The following is a 19,186-nucleotide window of genomic DNA, read 5'->3' as shown; positions in this document are numbered from 1 at the left end:
AAGTTATTTTCTTACAGAATTGTTTAAATTTTAATTAAGTTTTGTTTTAAATTAAACTCTTACCAGCTGTCATGGGATTGACACCGACACTCCATCGATCACCGCCAAACATTGATGAGCCACACAACCCTTCGCTCATTGCAATATTCGTTATGTTGGCACCGAAGGGCGGTAATCCGTGGGACGGCAAGAGAGCACCGGGGGTACGAAAGACATTGGTTGTCTTCTTGCGTTTCTTCCATTTGGCTCGACGATTTTGAAACCAAACCTGTAATCAAAATAAAATAAAATGAGAAAAATTATTGAAGGCTGAATAAAGGAAGTAAGGAGAATGAAAGAATAAGGAACCACTTAACGTCAATTTTTTGAAAGTACAAAAAGCATAAAGGTCTGCAGGGGTACTTGATTTTGAAAACTTTCATGACTGAATTAAGAGCAATTCCTTAATAATATTGTTGCTCAATTTGATTCCACGAAGGATGAGATTATAAACAAAATACCATCAAACCATATTACAGCCGATATGGTTTCTACTAACAAGTGAACAACAAACTATTTAAGTTGTAATTTTAGTACGAATAATATTAGCATACCAATTTTGAAATGATGGTAAACACGAAAACATAACATCATTTTAATAAAGATCAATTAGAAGTCGTCTTTAATATACACGTCGTAGTCGTTGTTGTAGTCATCGTCATGAGTAAATGTTGTTAACATCAAATATAGGAACACTACACACATACATATATAGAATGTTATCCTTGCATTCAAATGCATATAAGACGATATACATAACCATAATAAGTCCTTACCTTGTATAGATAACTTATGGAGATTTATGCGATGTTTGGTCGAAGTACAAGAACAGCCATTACTCCTGACAACGAGTAGTAAGGTACGAGTAGGTTTAGCCTCACAGACTCTACGAAGGTTATACGTGAATTTAATATAGTTTAATATTTGCGTTTTGTATACCCAGTTACTCAACTTATGGAATATCTAACTATCCTTTACCTTTTTGGTAAATTTGACATGAACTTGAGGTATTTCAAAATATGATTTCGTTTAAAAAAAAGGAATTTTATATATAGAAGACGTCTTTGTTCAGTTTTCGTAATTTAGTCTTGTACAAATTTGGCTTGAAATATTTTTAATAAGGAAGTAAGTTGTGAAATTTTAGAGATTGATGGTGCATCTCAAATACATCTGTTGTACAGATTTTGTTTTGGTATAACAACTTCATGAAAGAATAGTTCGCTCTCCAGTATACCAACATTTTAAGCTTTTTTTTGCGTATTCGCCGATACTATAATGGGTTTAATTTAAATGGAAAGCAAATAAGTGTGTGCTTTTAAAATTATGATGAGCTTTCTTTAGTTGAGCTATTTCCGTATTGAAAAACATCGATTTGAAATCTTAAAGCAGATTCAATATAAGAGAGTCTGCCTGTTTACACAAAGTGTTTCCATTACTAAAACAGAGGCTGGGATGCGACCCACACTGATAACTTCCCATTCTCCCGATTTGTATTGCTTAAAAGTTTGTCTATATGTACTCGTATCAATTTTTACCAAATTTGCGTACTATTTTTTGTAGATTTTTTTTTAATGAAAAAAACGGACTGTTGGATTTTTATATAAAAATTACTGAATATCGAAAACAATATTTTCTGTGAAATAAAATAAGTTTGAAGTTTGAATATTTTTAATTTTTGAAAAGCCATTTAAATTGAAAGTAAATTTTTACCAAATATTAGAATTGTTTTTTTTTAGAGTTTTATTTTTTATAAAAAAAACTGTCAATTCGATTTTTTTCAAAATTTGATCGAATATTGAAAACAATATTTCTTATAAGATAAAATTAGTTTGAAGCCAATATTTCAAATTTTTGAAAAGATATTTGAGTCAAAAATCAATTTTCACCGACTTTTGGTAAATTTTGTGTAGGTTTTTAATTTTTTGTACAAAAACTGTCAATTCGTTTTTTTTTTTCAAAACTTTACTGAATGTTGACAACAATTTTGTTGAAAGATAAAAGTTGTTAAAAGCCTATATCTATAATTTTTGGAAAGATATTTGAGTCGAAAATCAATTTTTACCAACTTTTATACATTTTTTTTAGGTTTTTATTTTTTATAAAAAAACTGTTAATTCGATTTTTTTTTCAACTTTAACTTAATGTTGACAACAATATTTTTTGAAAGATTAAAGTAAATCAAAGCCAATATCTCAAAGTATTGAAAAGATATTTGAGTCGAAAATCAATTTTTACCAACTTTTGTTAATTTTTTTTAGGTTTTTATTTTTTGTAAGAAAAACTGTCAATTCAATTTTTCTCAAAATTTTTCAAAATGTTGAAAACAATATTCCTTATAAGATAAAATAAGCTTGAAGCCTAAATTTCAAGTTTTTGAAAAGATATTTGAATCGATATTCAATTTTACCGAACTTCGAGTAATGTTTTTTTTTAGATTTTTATTTTTTTTATAAAAAAAACTGTCAATTCGATTTTTCTCAAAATTGTATCAGATATCAAAAACATTATTTTTCGTTGCACAAAATTGTTTTGGAGATGAAATCATATTTCAGTCGTAAAATTTTGGAGGTGACAATTTTTTTTTCAGTTTTATTGATTTATAAAAAAACCGTTGTACTGATTTTTTTCAAAAAAATATACCTGTTTAGTATCACGTTACACTTTATTCTATTAAATTTAATTCACGTCTCTAGCGTTTTTGGTTCGTAAGATATTTAGGGTTAACCAAAATTTTCACCTTTTTTCAAACTGCTATGGTGAAAAAACCACCCACGCAATTTTCTTGAGAGCCCTTTCTGCATCTTTCTGCTTTATTATCTGTATAACAAAATTTATTTGAAGTCGATATCTCTTCTGGTTCTTGAGCTATGGAGGACGAAAAAAACGTCGAGAACGTACGGACGTACGAACGTACGTACACACGCACGCACAGACATCTTTCTTTTATTTCGACTCTAGGGACCTTGAAACGTCGAGAAATGTCAAAATTTTCAATTTGACAAATCGGACCCATTACAATAACTTTCTATGGGAAGTTAATAATAAGGATTCAAATCTGTACTCCCCGACGGCCAATCTGAAGCTGCAATATTTCTTATCATTTTGTTCATTATAAACTTCTTCTATTGTAAGGTTTTTTCATCCGTAAAAAAGATATTTGTATGGCCATTCACCGCGTGCCACTGCAAAAGTTGTTTGCTTCTTTTAAGTCTTATTTTAAGACTTGGAGATAAAAGATGTCCTGTTGCTCGACGATAGGCTCTCATGTGAAGATCATCTCGGATCAGCCTTGATATGGATCTGGCATATATATCCAATTCCCTAGACATGATCTTCTGCTTCCGGAGAGGATTCCTATGAATTCGTTCACGCACAGCTTTTACTTTTGCGCTCGTTCGAGCGACCTGTGGACGACTTCTTGGTCTGTCCTCTACTCTTGACAGTTCATCAAAACGTTTGTTGTACGATACACAAACATTCGCAATAAACCAAGTGGTTTTAAAAGTTCGAAAATTTGATTTGAATATTTTCCACACTAATACCTTTGTATATAAACTGAATAGTATTATCATGGAACAGAAAATTTTGGTACGAAAGGCGGACCATGAGGGCGCTGTGTGTACGGAAATTTGGTGTGGAATCTAAGAGCGACTGGAAGTATAAAAATATTGAAATAAATAAATAAAATAAATTACTCAAATGTAAACAAAAATCAGTCGTTGCCAACGTTACCTGAGATTTGTTTTATTCATACTTATCAATGTATAGAAGGTATGCATATACAATACATTTAGTTGTATGTGTTTTAGGTTTGTTAGCAGAAAATTGTATTCATTTAATTTTAGATTTTCTATTTTTGTGAAATCTGAAAATTTAAAAGCAATGTTTTCAAATTTCAGTTTTGATACAATGCTACGATGCCACATTTTGAATTTTTCCATAGCAAATACATTCGATGTCGGTATTTTTTAAATTTGTTTTTTTTTTTATTGTAATGTGGGTAGTGGGTGGGTTGGGTAGGTACATATGTAGAAAAGTAAGGATTAAGAAGGTTGGTGTGTATTAAGCTGAATTGTAAGGACTAAAGTTGTTTCGTAATTAGAGTCAAGTTATGACTCAAGCTAGAATTAAACAATGAACTTAAAGGGCCAACGCGTTGACTCTGTGACGTCATAAAAACATATAAATATTTTGTGTCAACGTTCAAAGCTTCAATGCTTAAGATGTTGACTATCACACGATTAGACAAAATAGTTTTTATTTAAGCCAACGTTATTTTTATTTTTTTTTCATATTAGGGTGTGAAAGAATGTTAAAATTGGTACAGGTACAGGTACAGGTGGTTTCTAAGGAATAATTTTGTTAAATTAATGTATTAAACCAAAAAGGTAACAAAATTTGTTTTAGAACCTACTATTCTCCTCACCCTCATTTTGGTTGTTTTAAAAAACGGACAAATGGCTAAAGATTACTACACTATCTTCTTCTTGCTTATTGCGTTCTTAAGAAAAAGGTCAAATGGTTTTGGTTTGTCAGGTGAAATTAATTATTTAAGTAATCACGTTTTAAAAATAACATTATAATTTTAAGGAATTTGATTAAGGAAAAAGATAAAAAAATAACATTAAAGAAATACACATCAAATTTCAAATCAAAATTAAATACATTTTTTATTTCCAACAAAATCTTTGTCAATTTTAATCTTCACCTCAATTACTATTGATTTATGTCTACCGTGCTAACATCAAATTAACTAAAAAGAGTTTTAAAATAAGTGACCACTAAAGCTGTTATTTTAACATGAGTATATTTTCAATATAGCGGCTCGGACGCAACCCGCACTGCTAACTTCCCATTCCGATTAACTATTTAGCTGTTGAATTTTAATAAAAATTAGGTAAATGTGGCAAATAATATTTTCTGTGAGATGAAACTAATTTGAAGCCAATGTTTTTAATTTTTGAAAAGGTATTTGAGGTAAAAGTACATTTTTACCAAGTATTAGTATTGTTTTTTTTTATATTTTGTACAAAAACTGTCAATTAAATTTTTCTCATAATTTAACCAGATGTCAAAAATGTTATTTTTGTTACTTAAAATTGTTTTGGAGATAAAATCATTTTTTGTTCGTATAACTTTCTAGGCGAACAATATTTTGTTTTTCAGTTTTTTTGATTTATAAGAAACGTTAATTGGAATTTTTCAAAAAATATATTTCTTTGGTATCGTTCGTGAGATATTTACAGTTAATTAAAATATTTACCCTTTTTTTCAAATAACTATGTCAAAAAAACCACCCATGCAATTTTCTTGAGAGCCCTTTTTGCATCTTTCTGCATTATTATCTGTATAACAATATTTATTTGAAGTCGATATCTCCACTGGTTCTTGAGATATGGATGACGAAAAAAGTTCCCAAACTTACGGATGCACGAACGTATGTATATACGTACACACGCACGCACAGACAACTGTCTAAAAATCTTTTATTTCGACTCTAGGGACCTTGAACGTCGAGAAATGTCAAAATTTTGAATTTGACAAATCGGACCCATTACAATAACTTCCTATGTTAAGTTAAAAATGTTCGCACTATTATAAGCATGGTTTAAAAATATTTGTCTCATTTGAAAATGATTAGAAAAAAATAGGGAAAACCTTATTTTTTCTAATTGGCAACCACAAAAAGTTTGTATTCTAATTTTTCTTCAATTATTTGTCCTGTGTGTTTTTTAAATGATTTCATTGCCAATCAACCAATCAAACAATCAAAATAACAAATTATACAAAATATAAATAATAAATTATAACAAAAATGTATTTTCATTGACTCCCTCGAACTTTCGCTGAATTTGTATAAATTCTTCTCTATCTACTGTTTTTTTTCTAATAATCTGGAAATTTATTATTTTATGTTGGAATTCTCGCTCATTTCTACTCCCACCCCAATACATTCCACATGCAAAACATGTGGAACGAATTGTTTAGGAAGTCGTAAGAAGATGTCAGGTCGAGCGTTCCTTCTTCATGATAGTACTATTCAATTATATATACAAAGCTAATACGATTATAGCTACTCGATTTTCTTTAACGCCCCACTCCATGATTTTCGATTAAAAGCTGAAACCAAACAAGCTTCCATCTTTGTATATATAATTGAATAGTACTATCATGAAAAAGGAACGCTCGACCTGACATCTTCTTACGACTTCCTAAACAATTCGTTCCACATGTTTTGCATGTGGAATGTATTGGGGTGGGAGTAGAAATGAGCGAGAATTCCAACATAAAATAATAAATTTCCAGATTATTAGAAAAAAAACAGTAGATAGAGAAGAATTTATACAAATTCAGCGAAAGTTCGAGGGAGTCAATGAAAATACATTTTTGTTATAATTTATTATTTATATTTTGTATAATTTGTTATTTTGATTGTTTGATTGGTTGATTGGCAATGAAATCATTTAAAAAACACACAGGACAATTAATAATTGAAGAAAAATTAGAATACAAACTTTTTGTGGTTGCCAATTAGAAAAAATAAGGTTTTCCCTATTTTTTTCTAATCATTTTCAAATGAGACAAATATTTTTAAACCATGCTTATAATAGTGCGAACATTTTTAACTTAACATAGGAAGTTATTGTAATGGGTCCGATTTGTCAAATTCAAAATTTTGACATTTCTCGACGTTCAAGGTCCCTAGAGTCGAAATAAAAGATTTTTAGACAGTTGTCTGTGCGTGCGTGTGTACGTATATACATACGTTCGTGCATCCGTAAGTTTGGGAACTTTTTTCGTCATCCATATCTCAAGAACCAGTGGAGATATCGACTTCAAATAAATATTGTTATACAGATAATAATGCAGAAAGATGCAAAAAGGGCTCTCAAGAAAATTGCATGGGTGGTTTTTTTTGACATAGTTATTTGAAAAAAAGGGTAAATATTTTAATTAACTGTAAATATCTCACGAACGATACCAAAGAAATATATTTTTTGAAAAATTCCAATTAACGTTTCTTATAAATCAAAAAAACTGAAAAACAAAATATTGTTCGCCTAGAAAGTTATACGAACAAAAAATGATTTTATCTCCAAAACAATTTTAAGTAACAAAAATAACATTTTTGACATCTGGTTAAATTATGAGAAAAATTTAATTGACAGTTTTTGTACAAAATATAAAAAAAAACAATACTAATACTTGGTAAAAATGTACTTTTACCTCAAATACCTTTTCAAAAATTAAAAACATTGGCTTCAAATTAGTTTCATCTCACAGAAAATATTATTTGCCACATTTACCTAATTTTTATTAAAATTCAACAGCTAAATAGTTAATCGGAATGGGAAGTTAGCAGTGCGGGTTGCGTCCGAGCCGCTATATTGAAAATATACTCATGTTAAAATAACAGCTTTAGTGGTCACTTATTTTAAAACTCTTTTTAGTTAATTTGATGTTAGCACGGTAGACATAAATCAATAGTAATTGAGGTGAAGATTAAAATTGACAAAGATTTTGTTGGAAATAAAAAATGTATTTAATTTTGATTTGAAATTTGATGTGTATTTCTTTAATGTTATTTTTTTATCTTTTTCCTTAATCAAATTCCTTAAAATTATAATGTTATTTTTAAAACGTGATTACTTAAATAATTAATTTCACCTGACAAACCAAAACCATTTGACCTTTTTCTTAAGAACGCAATAAGCAAGAAGAAGATAGTGTAGTAATCTTTAGCCATTTGTCCGTTTTTTAAAACAACCAAAATGAGGGTGAGGAGAATAGTAGGTTCTAAAACAAATTTTGTTACCTTTTTGGTTTAATACATTAATTTAACAAAATTATTCCTTAGAAACCACCTGTACCTGTACCTGTACCAATTTTAACATTCTTTCACACCCTAATATGAAAAAAAAATAAAAATAACGTTGGCTTAAATAAAAACTATTTTGTCTAATCGTGTGATAGTCAACATCTTAAGCATTGAAGCTTTGAACGTTGACACAAAATATTTATATGTTTTTATGACGTCACAGAGTCAACGCGTTGGCCCTTTAAGTTCATTGTTTAATTCTAGCTTGAGTCATAACTTGACTCTAATTACGAAACAACTTTAGTCCTTACAATTCAGCTTAATACACACCAACCTTCTTAATCCTTACTTTTCTACATATGTACCTACCCAACCCACCCACTACCCACATTACAATAAAAAAAAAAAACAAATTTAAAAAATACCGACATCGAATGTATTTGCTATGGAAAAATTCAAAATGTGGCATCGTAGCATTGTATCAAAACTGAAATTTGAAAACATTGCTTTTAAATTTTCAGATTTCACAAAAATAGAAAATCTAAAATTAAATGAATACAATTTTCTGCTAACAAACCTAAAACACATACAACTAAATGTATTGTATATGCATACCTTCTATACATTGATAAGTATGAATAAAACAAATCTCAGGTAACGTTGGCAACGACTGATTTTTGTTTACATTTGAGTAATTTATTTTATTTATTTATTTCAATATTTTTATACTTCCAGTCGCTCTTAGATTCCACACCAAATTTCCGTACACACAGCGTTCTCATGGTCCGCCTTTCGTACCAAAATTTTCTGTTCCATGATAATACTATTCAGTTTATATACAAAGCTTCCATTCGTTCCATGATTTGAATTTTGTCCACACTTATGTAATGCGATTATGGCTATGGGCCGGCATAATTGGTGCGAATTTTTTTGAAAACTACAATCATCAAATCAATTCATTAAATCCATGAAGAACCTGGGCCTAGTGACTAACAGCTCTCAACCATTCCTGTGCGCGAGTACTGTTGTCAGGAATGGAGGGGACCTACAGTTTATATGCCGAATCAGAGCAAAAAGCTAGATGTCCAAATGATAGAAAAGAACGTGAAAATAATTAGTTTTTTTTACAGGTATTGCCGATTTTAACCCTAATGTTCTAATTTCTACCCAAGAAAAACAATCTAAGATTTCAAGTTAAATACATTTTTACCTTCCCATAAAATAATTGTAATGGGTCCGATTTGTCAAATTGAAAATTTTGACATTTCTCGACGTTTCAAGGTCCCTAGAATCGAAATAAAAGATTTTCAGAAAGATGTCTGTGCGTGCGTGTGTACGTACGTTCGAGACGTTTTTTTCGTCGGCCATAGCTCAAGAACCAGAAGAGATATCGATTTCAAATAAATTTTGTTATAAGGCAGAAAGACAAAGAAAGAGCTCTCAAGAAATTCGCGTGGGTGTTTTTTTTTACCATAGCAGTTTAAAAAAAGGTGAAAATGTTGGCTTACCCTAAATATCTTACGAACCAAAAACGCTCTAGTCTTGAATACTTAACGAAAACAATTGTTTGCTTATTCAACTAGTACGCTTTTTCCTTTGGATAGCTTTATTTTAATTTCATATTAGAAGAACCAGGATGGAAAACAAATTATCTGAAGATAAGAAAGAGGCAGAACATGAATGTTTAAATTGTAAATCGATCGCCTATCGGTTGTTAGGTAGGTGTCTAAAACGGATTAAGAATAGTTAATTAGTATGCTCAGCTTTATGCAGATAGATAGATTAAACATGTTTACCTATGATGAAAATGAAGGAATGTAATTGGTAGGTAGAAGGTGCTTACTACAATCCAATCACATTACTTCTTTTCTACAAGTGGGCAAAAATGGAGTTATTACGTTCAGTTTATTTTTTTCGTTAAAGTTAAAAAAAAACACCACAGTGAAATGAGAGGGGCTACATTTAATACAAGTAAAATAATTAAAAAGAAAAAAAATTAAATTCAACATTTTACTTGAAAAATAAGTTATTCTTCAAAAATGTAAATGCCATTTTAAAAATTCAAAAAGCCTTAATTTTTCAATTTTTTTTCGAAAATCGTTAGAGGGTTTTTTTTTTTAAATTATTTCTTTTTATATAAAATTTTTCAATTTTGTTCTAAAAATATTTTTGGTATGCAGTTGTTTAGTAATTGTAAATATACGCTCCATTTTTGAATGACCTAAAAAAATGTTGAACCGTTTTTAAGATTTAGAATTTTGAAAAAAAAATCAATATTTTTATGAAAATCCAAACAAAAAAAAACGCACTTTTGATAATCAAATATTGTTAAGTTAATATAAGAACTTGCTCAAAAAAAATTATTGAAATCGGTTCATAAGTTGCTGAGAAAATTATAAAACAAAGAACGGTTCTATGAGCGGTACCTTTCCTGAGCAATAAAAAAATATGTTTTTCTTATCACACGAATCGAAGTTAAGAAATAAAATTTTTAGAAAATCTATCGGTTTGTTTTTGAGAAAATTCAAATTTTTGTTTTTTGACCAAAAAAATTGTATGTTGGCCACTGTTAGTTTTGATCTAAAAAAACGCCTAATGCGAATCTGCTGAAATCTTTAACTTCCAAGTTTGAACTCAATCTACCCAATGGTTAAGGCTGTAGGGACGTGGACAGACAGACGGACGGAATTTCGGGACTCACTTTTTTCGACTTCACTGCCCTCCCAATATCATGTTTGATTAAAATCTCGAATTCAAAATTTTGTACGAATGCAAAACTTGCCAGCAGCATTTCATACCGCTCCCAGTTCATATAAGTCCCAATTAAAATTGAATTCTGTTTACTACTTAATTCTGTTGACTTGTTTTCTTAAAATCCTAAGTTTTTCATTCCAGTATTTTGTTAGTATAAACAAAAATCAAACTACTAAAAAGCGCTTCAATAGATGTTGAAATTATGTGAAGAATGTGTCCTTTTTTGAATTGGTTATAGCTGCAATCGTAACAAGTCCTAGCGTGCAAGGATATGTGCCCGTAATGTCACCCTGTTCTTCAAAAAAAATCAACCGAACTCATCCATCATAACCGTTAGATTCGTTAATGCTTAATCTGTGTTCAAACTGGTTTTAGGTCAGGACTGATGATTTCAATATTCAAATTATTATCTATACATAATTATGCACTGTATGTCTACCCCTCTGATGTCCTTATGCAAACAATGTTACACGTAATCAACCTCTCATTCTTAGTTCATTCACGCCTCGTCTGCCACATTCATAAATAGGCGTTAAAAAGTCGGTTAAAAATACACTTTTCATTCTGTGTGTTTCTTCGTCTCACTTTCAAAAATTTAAGAACAAAATTTTGGAAATGTTTTGTTGTTGTTGTTGTTTTTATAGAAATACATTTTAGATATACCTGCTTTCAGCGTTACCACTTCACTTCAATTGAAGTGAAATCACTTCAATTTTAAGAAAAAAATTAGATTTCACTTCACACTTCGCACCATAGCAAAATTATGAAAATTCACTTCATTTTTATTAATGCGTTAAAACTCACTTCAATTTTACAAGAAAAAGGCCAAATTCACTTCTTTTCCTCTTTTTCATCCCTGTTTATTAGACTAAATATTTTTGAAAAATGCAGAAAGCAAAAAATTATAAACCTTCAATGCTTGAATAAAATACAAACACACAATTGAGTAGTTTAGAAACTTACCACGCTCATATAGATACTAATCGCATGATAAGTTTGTTTGTGTCTGTGAACTAAATTCGAGGTTTCCCCTATTTTTATTCTCTTTTTCAATCAAATGGTCGTTCACCATTTTTAAAATCTTTGGCTCTTGAAATAACTGTTTTTGATCGGTTCGTTTTCGTTTCTTTCATAATTTTAAAGTGATTTTAAAGATTTTTTTCAAAATGAAAAGATATTTCAAAGTTTTGTCCCGAAAAGAAGAAGAAAGGTTTGTAAATATTACTAAAAAAATTGAAATATGTATAAATGTTATATCAACGTGAATCAACTCTTACTTTTTCTAGTCCTCCAAATGCAAAAAATAAGAAAAAAGCTCCTGATAAGCCGCTTCCTGATCAATTTAGTGATAACAATATTAATAATTCATCATTGTCTTCTACAAGGTAAAAAACAAAACTTTTAACTTTCTTTTACATGTCCGCTTCAGCGTTTTTTGAAAACAATTGTTTTTTTTTCAAAGTACCGTCAAAAAAACAAGCCAGGAACCCGACCACCCTCATTTGAATCGCCATCATTCTGACCACCATCAGCCGGATAACCCACATTCGGATCAACATCAACCTGACGACCACCATTCAAACCAACATTCGGATGAGGATGCCGATGAATCTGACGACCACCAGCCAGACCAACATTCCGATGAGGATGACGATGAATCTGACGACCACCAGCCAGACCAACATTCCGATGAGGATGACGATGAATCTGACGACCACCAGCCAGACCAACATTCCGATGAGGATGACGATGAATCTGACGACCACCAGCCAGACCACCAACATTCGGATCACCATCAACCTGACCATCATAAAACTGATCACCACCAGCCAGTTGTTAAAACAGCAGGTGTGTCGAAAACAAATTTTTGCCAAAAATACAAAAAAGAATGGGAGGAAAACTTAGACTGGTTGCGTAGCGAAAGTGGTAATGCCTATTGTCAGGTATGTAAAGAAACTTTGGCTAACAATTTCACGAATCTGAGACGGCATGGAGTAACACAACGCCACGTGAGAATTTATAAGGCTGCTCTAAAACAACCCTTAATTTCAAAGGCTATAATTACAAATAACACCAAAGACACGGAGGTAGCAAGAAAAAAATTACATATGGAAATTGTTTGTGTGATTTATTGCGTACAGCATTCATTGCCCTTCTCTACAATGGATTCACTTCCAAACTTGATGTCTCATCTTTTCGGGAAAGCAAATGTACCTATGAAATGCGCTCGAACAAAAACGGCATCGATTATCAATGATGTTCTTGCACAATACTCGAGAGATGAAATAACATTTCGCCTCCAAAAGCAAAAATTTTCATTGATAATCGATGAATCTACCGATGTCAGTTCGTCAAAATGTTTGGTATTAGTGGCTCGTTTTTGTTTATGTGAAAATGGCACAATTGGCATACGCGATGCTTTTTTAGGGTTGCAAAAGTTGGTGGATTCTACAGCAAACGGAATTAAGAATTCAATTGTAAGCTATTTGACAAATCTAAATATTCCAATGTCTAACATGATAGGCTTAGCCACAGACAACGCATCAGTGATGAAAAGTGATCTCAATGGTGTTAGGGCAAAACTCAAAGAAATAAATCCGTCATTATTTTATCTTGGCTGTACATGTCATTCATTACATCTTTGTGCTTCTCATGCATCAAAATCGTTGCCTGTTTCTGTTGAGAAATTGCTTAGAGATTTGTTCTATCATTTTGCTCATTCTCCAAAGCGACAGGATGCATTCAGAGAATTCCAAGAAAGTTACAATATGGAATTACATAAAATTTTACGTGTCAGTGCAACACGATGGCTATCGTTGCAAAGTGTTGTAGATAGGGTGTTGGAACAGTGGTTTGCTTTATTAAATTATTTTCGGCTTCTGGCTTTTGATGGTTTCAATGAATGCATTTTTTCTAGTATAAATTGCACCAACAAGGCATATTTAATTTTCCTGTCATATATTTTAAAAGAAATAAATATTATAAATAAAATATTTCAAAGTGAAGACTCGCTTGCTTACACTATTTTTCCGACAATGAAAAATTTTTTTTTGAAAATCCAATCAAATTTCTTAATTCCTGAACATATCGGAATTAAAACTGATTTTTTAAATACAAATTTGCATTTACCGCAAAATGAAATGTTCTTTGGAATTAAATTTGATCAGCATCAATCGGAAAATGATATTCCCGAACTTGAAGAGATACGAAATAATTGCTTACAATTTTATTTAGTGTTATGCAAGCAAATAACTAAAAGGTTTGAGTTCGACAATGAGCACATGAATTTGTTAAAATATCTTAATCCTAAGACAATTATTGAGACTGGAAGCCTGCGAACAATTCTTCCAATTTTAAAAGCATTTCCTTTTCATGGCGATGCGGATGTGGAGGAACTGAATTCACAGTGGCGTCTACTTTCCGTTGTAAATAATGACTTAGTTAGCAATTTCTCACCTGAAACAAGTGTAGTTAAATTTTGGAACGAATTGAAAAATGTTAAAAATTCGATCGGAAAACCAATGTTTCAAGAGCTCTCCGACCTTATGCTCAATATAGCAATTTTACCCCACAGTTCGGCAGCAGCAGAACGTAAGTTTTCCGAGATGAATAATCTTAAAAACGTTAAAACAAATAAACTGCTCTGTGGAACCGTGGAGAGTATAATGCTGTGTAAAGAGCTCTTGAAACAAGCGAATGTATCAAAAAACGATATTTTTGATCCACCAAAAAAGTTGATGGACTATTTTAAAAAATATAAATTTATTGACGGAAAATATGAACTGAATGAGAAAAAAATATGTAGGAAAGAATGAAACGAAACTAAAGTTCCTAATTTTTGTTTTAAAAGATAGTATTACCTAATAGTTTTACATTATATACAAATAAATTGTATAAGTTATTTATTTATAATGATAATAATTTATTTAAGTTATTTTAATTGTTAAACTTAAAAAAAGAAGTCTGATATGTATATTTTGTCTTATATGTATATTTCGGTGTTTTGTTGTTTTAATAAATAATGTTCTTTAATGAAAAAAGAATTTTTTTTTTTACAAAAAAGTTGATTTCAGATTCACTTCCATTTTTCTCATTTCACTTCCTTTTTGACTCGGAAATCACTTCGACTTTTTTCCCAGAAGTGGTAACGCTGCCTGCTTTGCTGTTATTTTGTATGGAAAAGGATCTTTGTGTTTTATAAGGGTGCGGTTGTAGGCCTTAACAACAAAAACTCACCCTTATGAATAAATTATGTAAGTAGTGCCGTTCCATTATGCTTATAGAGTCTATGCGATTAATAGTCGTCTCGTGCTACATTTTTATTATTAAAGAGGCGAATGAAATTGAGCGCAGATACAAATAATGGATACATAAAAAAAACACAGAATCAAAACAAACATAAAATTAGATGATAAAAAAAATAGGATGATGCTTCTCTCGGTGTGAAGGGGAATTTCACCAAAATATTCTATTGATACAATTTTTCAATTTCATCACCATCATCTCATGTCGAGGTTTTTATTGCCAAGTTTTTGAATACTAAAATGTGTATGAATGTGAAATAACGAAAAACTTTAATTATTAAAAAATTGATTATATAGAACGTTTCATAAATAAATTCATATTCAACCTTAGCAAATTTAAAACTTGGCGTTAGATTGTATTACTCTTTACCGCAGTTATTATTAAGGTTTTTCTATATACAGGAGGGCTCATTTTTCAACCTTGTATTAGTTGTGATTTCAATGCTTTTTACAAAGTTTAATTGGCCTGAAAAAAAGTAAGGATAAGCCAGATCTATAATGTTTTCTTGGTCAATTATAACACTTCATTAGGCTTTTATTTCACTGGGATAAAAGTTAATTGAACGCATACCATCGAAGGTTCTTACTCTGGACAAAGCTATACGTATGCTTGCCAGCAACAAAATAAGGATGAGCCAATGTCAATGTATTGTAATTTCATATGCCAGGCAGATAGGAAAGTGTTCTGGAATTTAGTTTTCACTGGCCTTAACGCATAAATGGCTGAATTGTATACACTTTGACGCTTTTATTATCATCCCACGAAACCTTTCGAAGAATTACTTAATAGACTTTCACACCAAGTTCAAAACGCGGTTTTCGCGAAATAATAAAACCTCTAGAAAACTAGTAGCAATTCAAAGTTGAACTAAGCAAACAAACCTTTCGAAGCATTCAGCGCTCAAATTAATGTAAACAAAACAGCTGATGGCTGCTGTCAATCAAATATTTCATTCTGAAATAAATTTAGTCGTGGTAAGTAATATTATTTAAACAATTTCCTTACAAAATAAGAAGTATTGTTCTGGAAGAAAACTCGTCGGCAAACATATGTTTGACGCTTTCGCTTACTACCTGGAGAAAGAATTTCCGGTAACTCCGTTCAATCACAAGGGTTTGGGAGAATTGAGAAAGGCGATAAGTTCATTTGTGGAGGAGAATAAGTATGAAAGAAAACTTCTGATGGAGGCCAAATCCACAATGTGGGAATCGTTGTTGCAGTGAATAAAACTTCAACATTGGGCTATCGCTCATTGATGGGAAGCGATGCCAACATCAAGAAGATCCTCAGTGCTTTGGACAAGCCAGGCGAGTCCTCAAAGAAAGAAGCCAAAGAGATATTCATGGAGAAAATCTGGAACTAGGAATTGACCTTTCTTTTTCGGCCATAAGGGCCTAAACGAAATCGTTCAGTATATTCTCAACCCCGCCTATAAGTTGCTCGGACGGCGACAATATAGGTATGGCGATTCTGAAGGCACATTTGGCAAACAGAAGCAATAGTCATAAGCTCAGTATTTTGGATTGAATTTGTTGTGCAAGAAGTTTTGTTTTTTGTTGATTCTATAATTTATTTTCTAGACAGTTAGCTTCTCCTTAGAGAATTATTCGGACCGGTTGAAGTGAACAAAGAGGATAGCTGCAGCCAAGCGAGCTTGTAGTTCTTGTTGGTTCTTGTCTTGAGCCCATTCCACCCGTCTCCCCAGAACTTCAGTTGAAACTCTTCTTCGAGACGAGCTAGTGTTACAGCCTTGTCTGCGCTGATATGCTGCTCTATCGCAGCAGAGGAAAGGACTATCGATTTAAGGATCTTGACGGCAAAAAAAAATCCTTAGGAGAATGTTTGCACTTCAAGAATTTTCAAAAAATTGAATCTTGAGAGAATAAATACCATATAGAACATCTTCACTGTGTGAAAGGAAGAACTTGGACATTTTCATTTTATCCCCATCCGAGACGGTGGGTGGTGATATAGTTGGAGTTTTTGTATGCTCGTATTGAAAAATTTGTTAAACCACTCAATGAAGGGATCTCATTCGTTCTTTTAAAGCTCGTATAAATCTTTGTCTTCCTGAAACTCATTTTGATAAGTACTTCCATAAGGCTAAAGTTTGAATCTTGCATTTCCAGATCCTTTAGTTCATTCCAGAGTATATCGAATGTTCTGCGTCTTTGAAGTACTCATCATCATTTACTAACATTTCGCAAATAATTTGAGAAGAACAAAACTTTTTCATCAATACAAAATTTGACATTTAAATGTCAAATTAAAACGTGTAAATGTTCGTTGTGAACGATTTTCGGGTTTTTGAACACTTTTTGCCGAAAACTCTGTTTTGGGTTTGGTGTGAAAAGGCTATAGGTCTCATGTAACAAACCTAGATATACGTCTATACTTCTGTGTAGCATAACAGCCACACCAATTTGCATAGCAATTGTTCTCTCTAATCCTGTCATCACTGAAAAATCTTCTCCTACTTCAACCTCATTCAAATAAGTGGGTAGATACCACGCCCTATGAATGTATATCATCAAAATTTAGATTGCCTTTCTATACGCATTGATCCCTAACACTCTGTAAATTTTATCAACGTACAAGCATCACAAGCGTTGCTTGGAAATGTTAACAAATAATGTTCATGGAAACAAATCAATCACTTCTTAGCTGCTAAATTGCATCATTCTTCAACAAATTGAAATATTTTATATAAACGCTACAAGCGATAATCAAATGGGCGAATACTACGCCCACTTAGCATATAACATCACATTTTCTACTTCTGTATTTTTTTTAATATTCACTACTTCACTCTACTTAATTTCGTGATTAAAAAACATTATTTCACTATTCAAAAGTTATAATTTTAACTCGAACCTCATTTATGAAAATGGATGGCTACCACGCCCTTTGAATAATTATTCCCCAAATTGTAATTTGTATTTTTCTATACACATTGATACCTTTCGTTTTTGTGGAAGATAAACAAGTTTGGAATCAATATCCTTCTTTGTTATTCTCTTGAACTTCTCGACTTGAATCGAAAAACATTTTGCATCAGTTTTTAAATGGTTTTGTAGGTTTTAATTATTTCTAAAAAAAGTTTTCAATTTTTTCTAAAAACAAATTTCTTAAGGTTAACAACTTTATTTTGCATATGATTAAATAAGTTTGAAGTCAATACCTTTGATATATTCTCGAGATATTCAATATTTTTAGTAGGTTTTTAACATTTAGAAAAAGAACTGACAGTCGGACTTTTTCTTAAAACTTAACGGATATATCTTTCACTGTTGCCAACCTGTTAAAGTTTAAAATGAATTCTTAGTTATTTTCAGAAAAATTTATTTATGTTTTTAGATTTTTTTAGAAAAAAAAACTGTCATACCGGTTTTACTCCAAAGCTTACAAGTTTTCAAAATCGTTATTTTTTATTGTTTACAAAATATAATGCAAAATATTTTGTTTCAACTCACTTTGATTTACACATAAATAAAATTATTATTTTATTTTCTTCTGTATGGGTGATTTATTAAAAGCTATAGGAAAGTTTTTCAAAAAAAATATAATTCTGAAAAATGCATAAAATCTTTATTTGAATCGATAGTACGGTCTGTTTAAGAATTATTTCATGTAAATGTTGACCTTGACTGCGCCTCAAATGGTCCATCCGCTTAGTCCAATTTGGACTACTCATTTTAAAATTTCGGCCGATACCTCACAAAATGCTTCAATGTTGTCTGAATAACTTTAACATAGCTCCACAAAAAAAAATTGTGTGAAGGCGTTAAATCGCACGATCAAGGCGACCAATTGACCGGTCCCATACGCGAAATAAAATGTTCACCGAACTCGCCTCTAAATAAGCCCATTGTCTCGCATGCTGTGTGGCATGTGGCACCTACTTATTAAAATCACTTGTCATGCAAGTCAAGTTCTTGCATTTTGGTCAAAAAAAAGTTGGATATCATCTCACGGTAGCGCTCCCCATTTACTGTTACGTTACGCATCACCTTTGAAAAAGTACAGTCCAATGACGCCACCAGCCTATAAACTGCACCAAACTGTGACTTTTGTTGGATGCATTGGTAGATCTGCTAATTCTTCTGCCTGATATTCACTTCAAAATTGACAATTCTACCTACTTACGTACCCTTTGAGCCAAAAATGAGCTTCGTCGCTGAGCAAAATTTTTCGGTAAGAAAGTGGATCTTCGGTCAACTTTCCAAGAGCCCATTCAACAAAAATTTTAGGTTGCAGTTGTTCGTTCGG

The 19,186-nt window shown here is 31.4% G+C and overlaps 1 protein-coding gene across 3 annotated transcripts in view; it reads right to left on the bottom strand.

Annotated features, from left to right (window-relative positions):
- The window catches only part of LOC129952521 (homeobox protein orthopedia), a 129,621-nt gene that overhangs the window by 11,045 nt on the left and 99,390 nt on the right, over nucleotides 1-19,186 (bottom strand). For all 3 annotated transcript variants that reach the window (XM_056065132.1, XM_056065134.1, XM_056065133.1), the window contains exon 5: nucleotides 64-268. In XM_056065132.1, the coding sequence (XP_055921107.1) occupies nucleotides 64-268 (205 nt within the window). The remainder of the gene's footprint in view (nucleotides 1-63; nucleotides 269-19,186) is intronic.

This window comes from Eupeodes corollae, chromosome 3 (genome assembly GCF_945859685.1).
Source record: "Eupeodes corollae chromosome 3, idEupCoro1.1, whole genome shotgun sequence".
Lineage (NCBI taxonomy): Eukaryota > Metazoa > Arthropoda > Insecta > Diptera > Syrphidae > Eupeodes > Eupeodes corollae.
The sequence above is the reverse complement of the archived record's forward strand: the minus strand, read 5'-3'. Positions and strand labels throughout refer to the sequence as shown.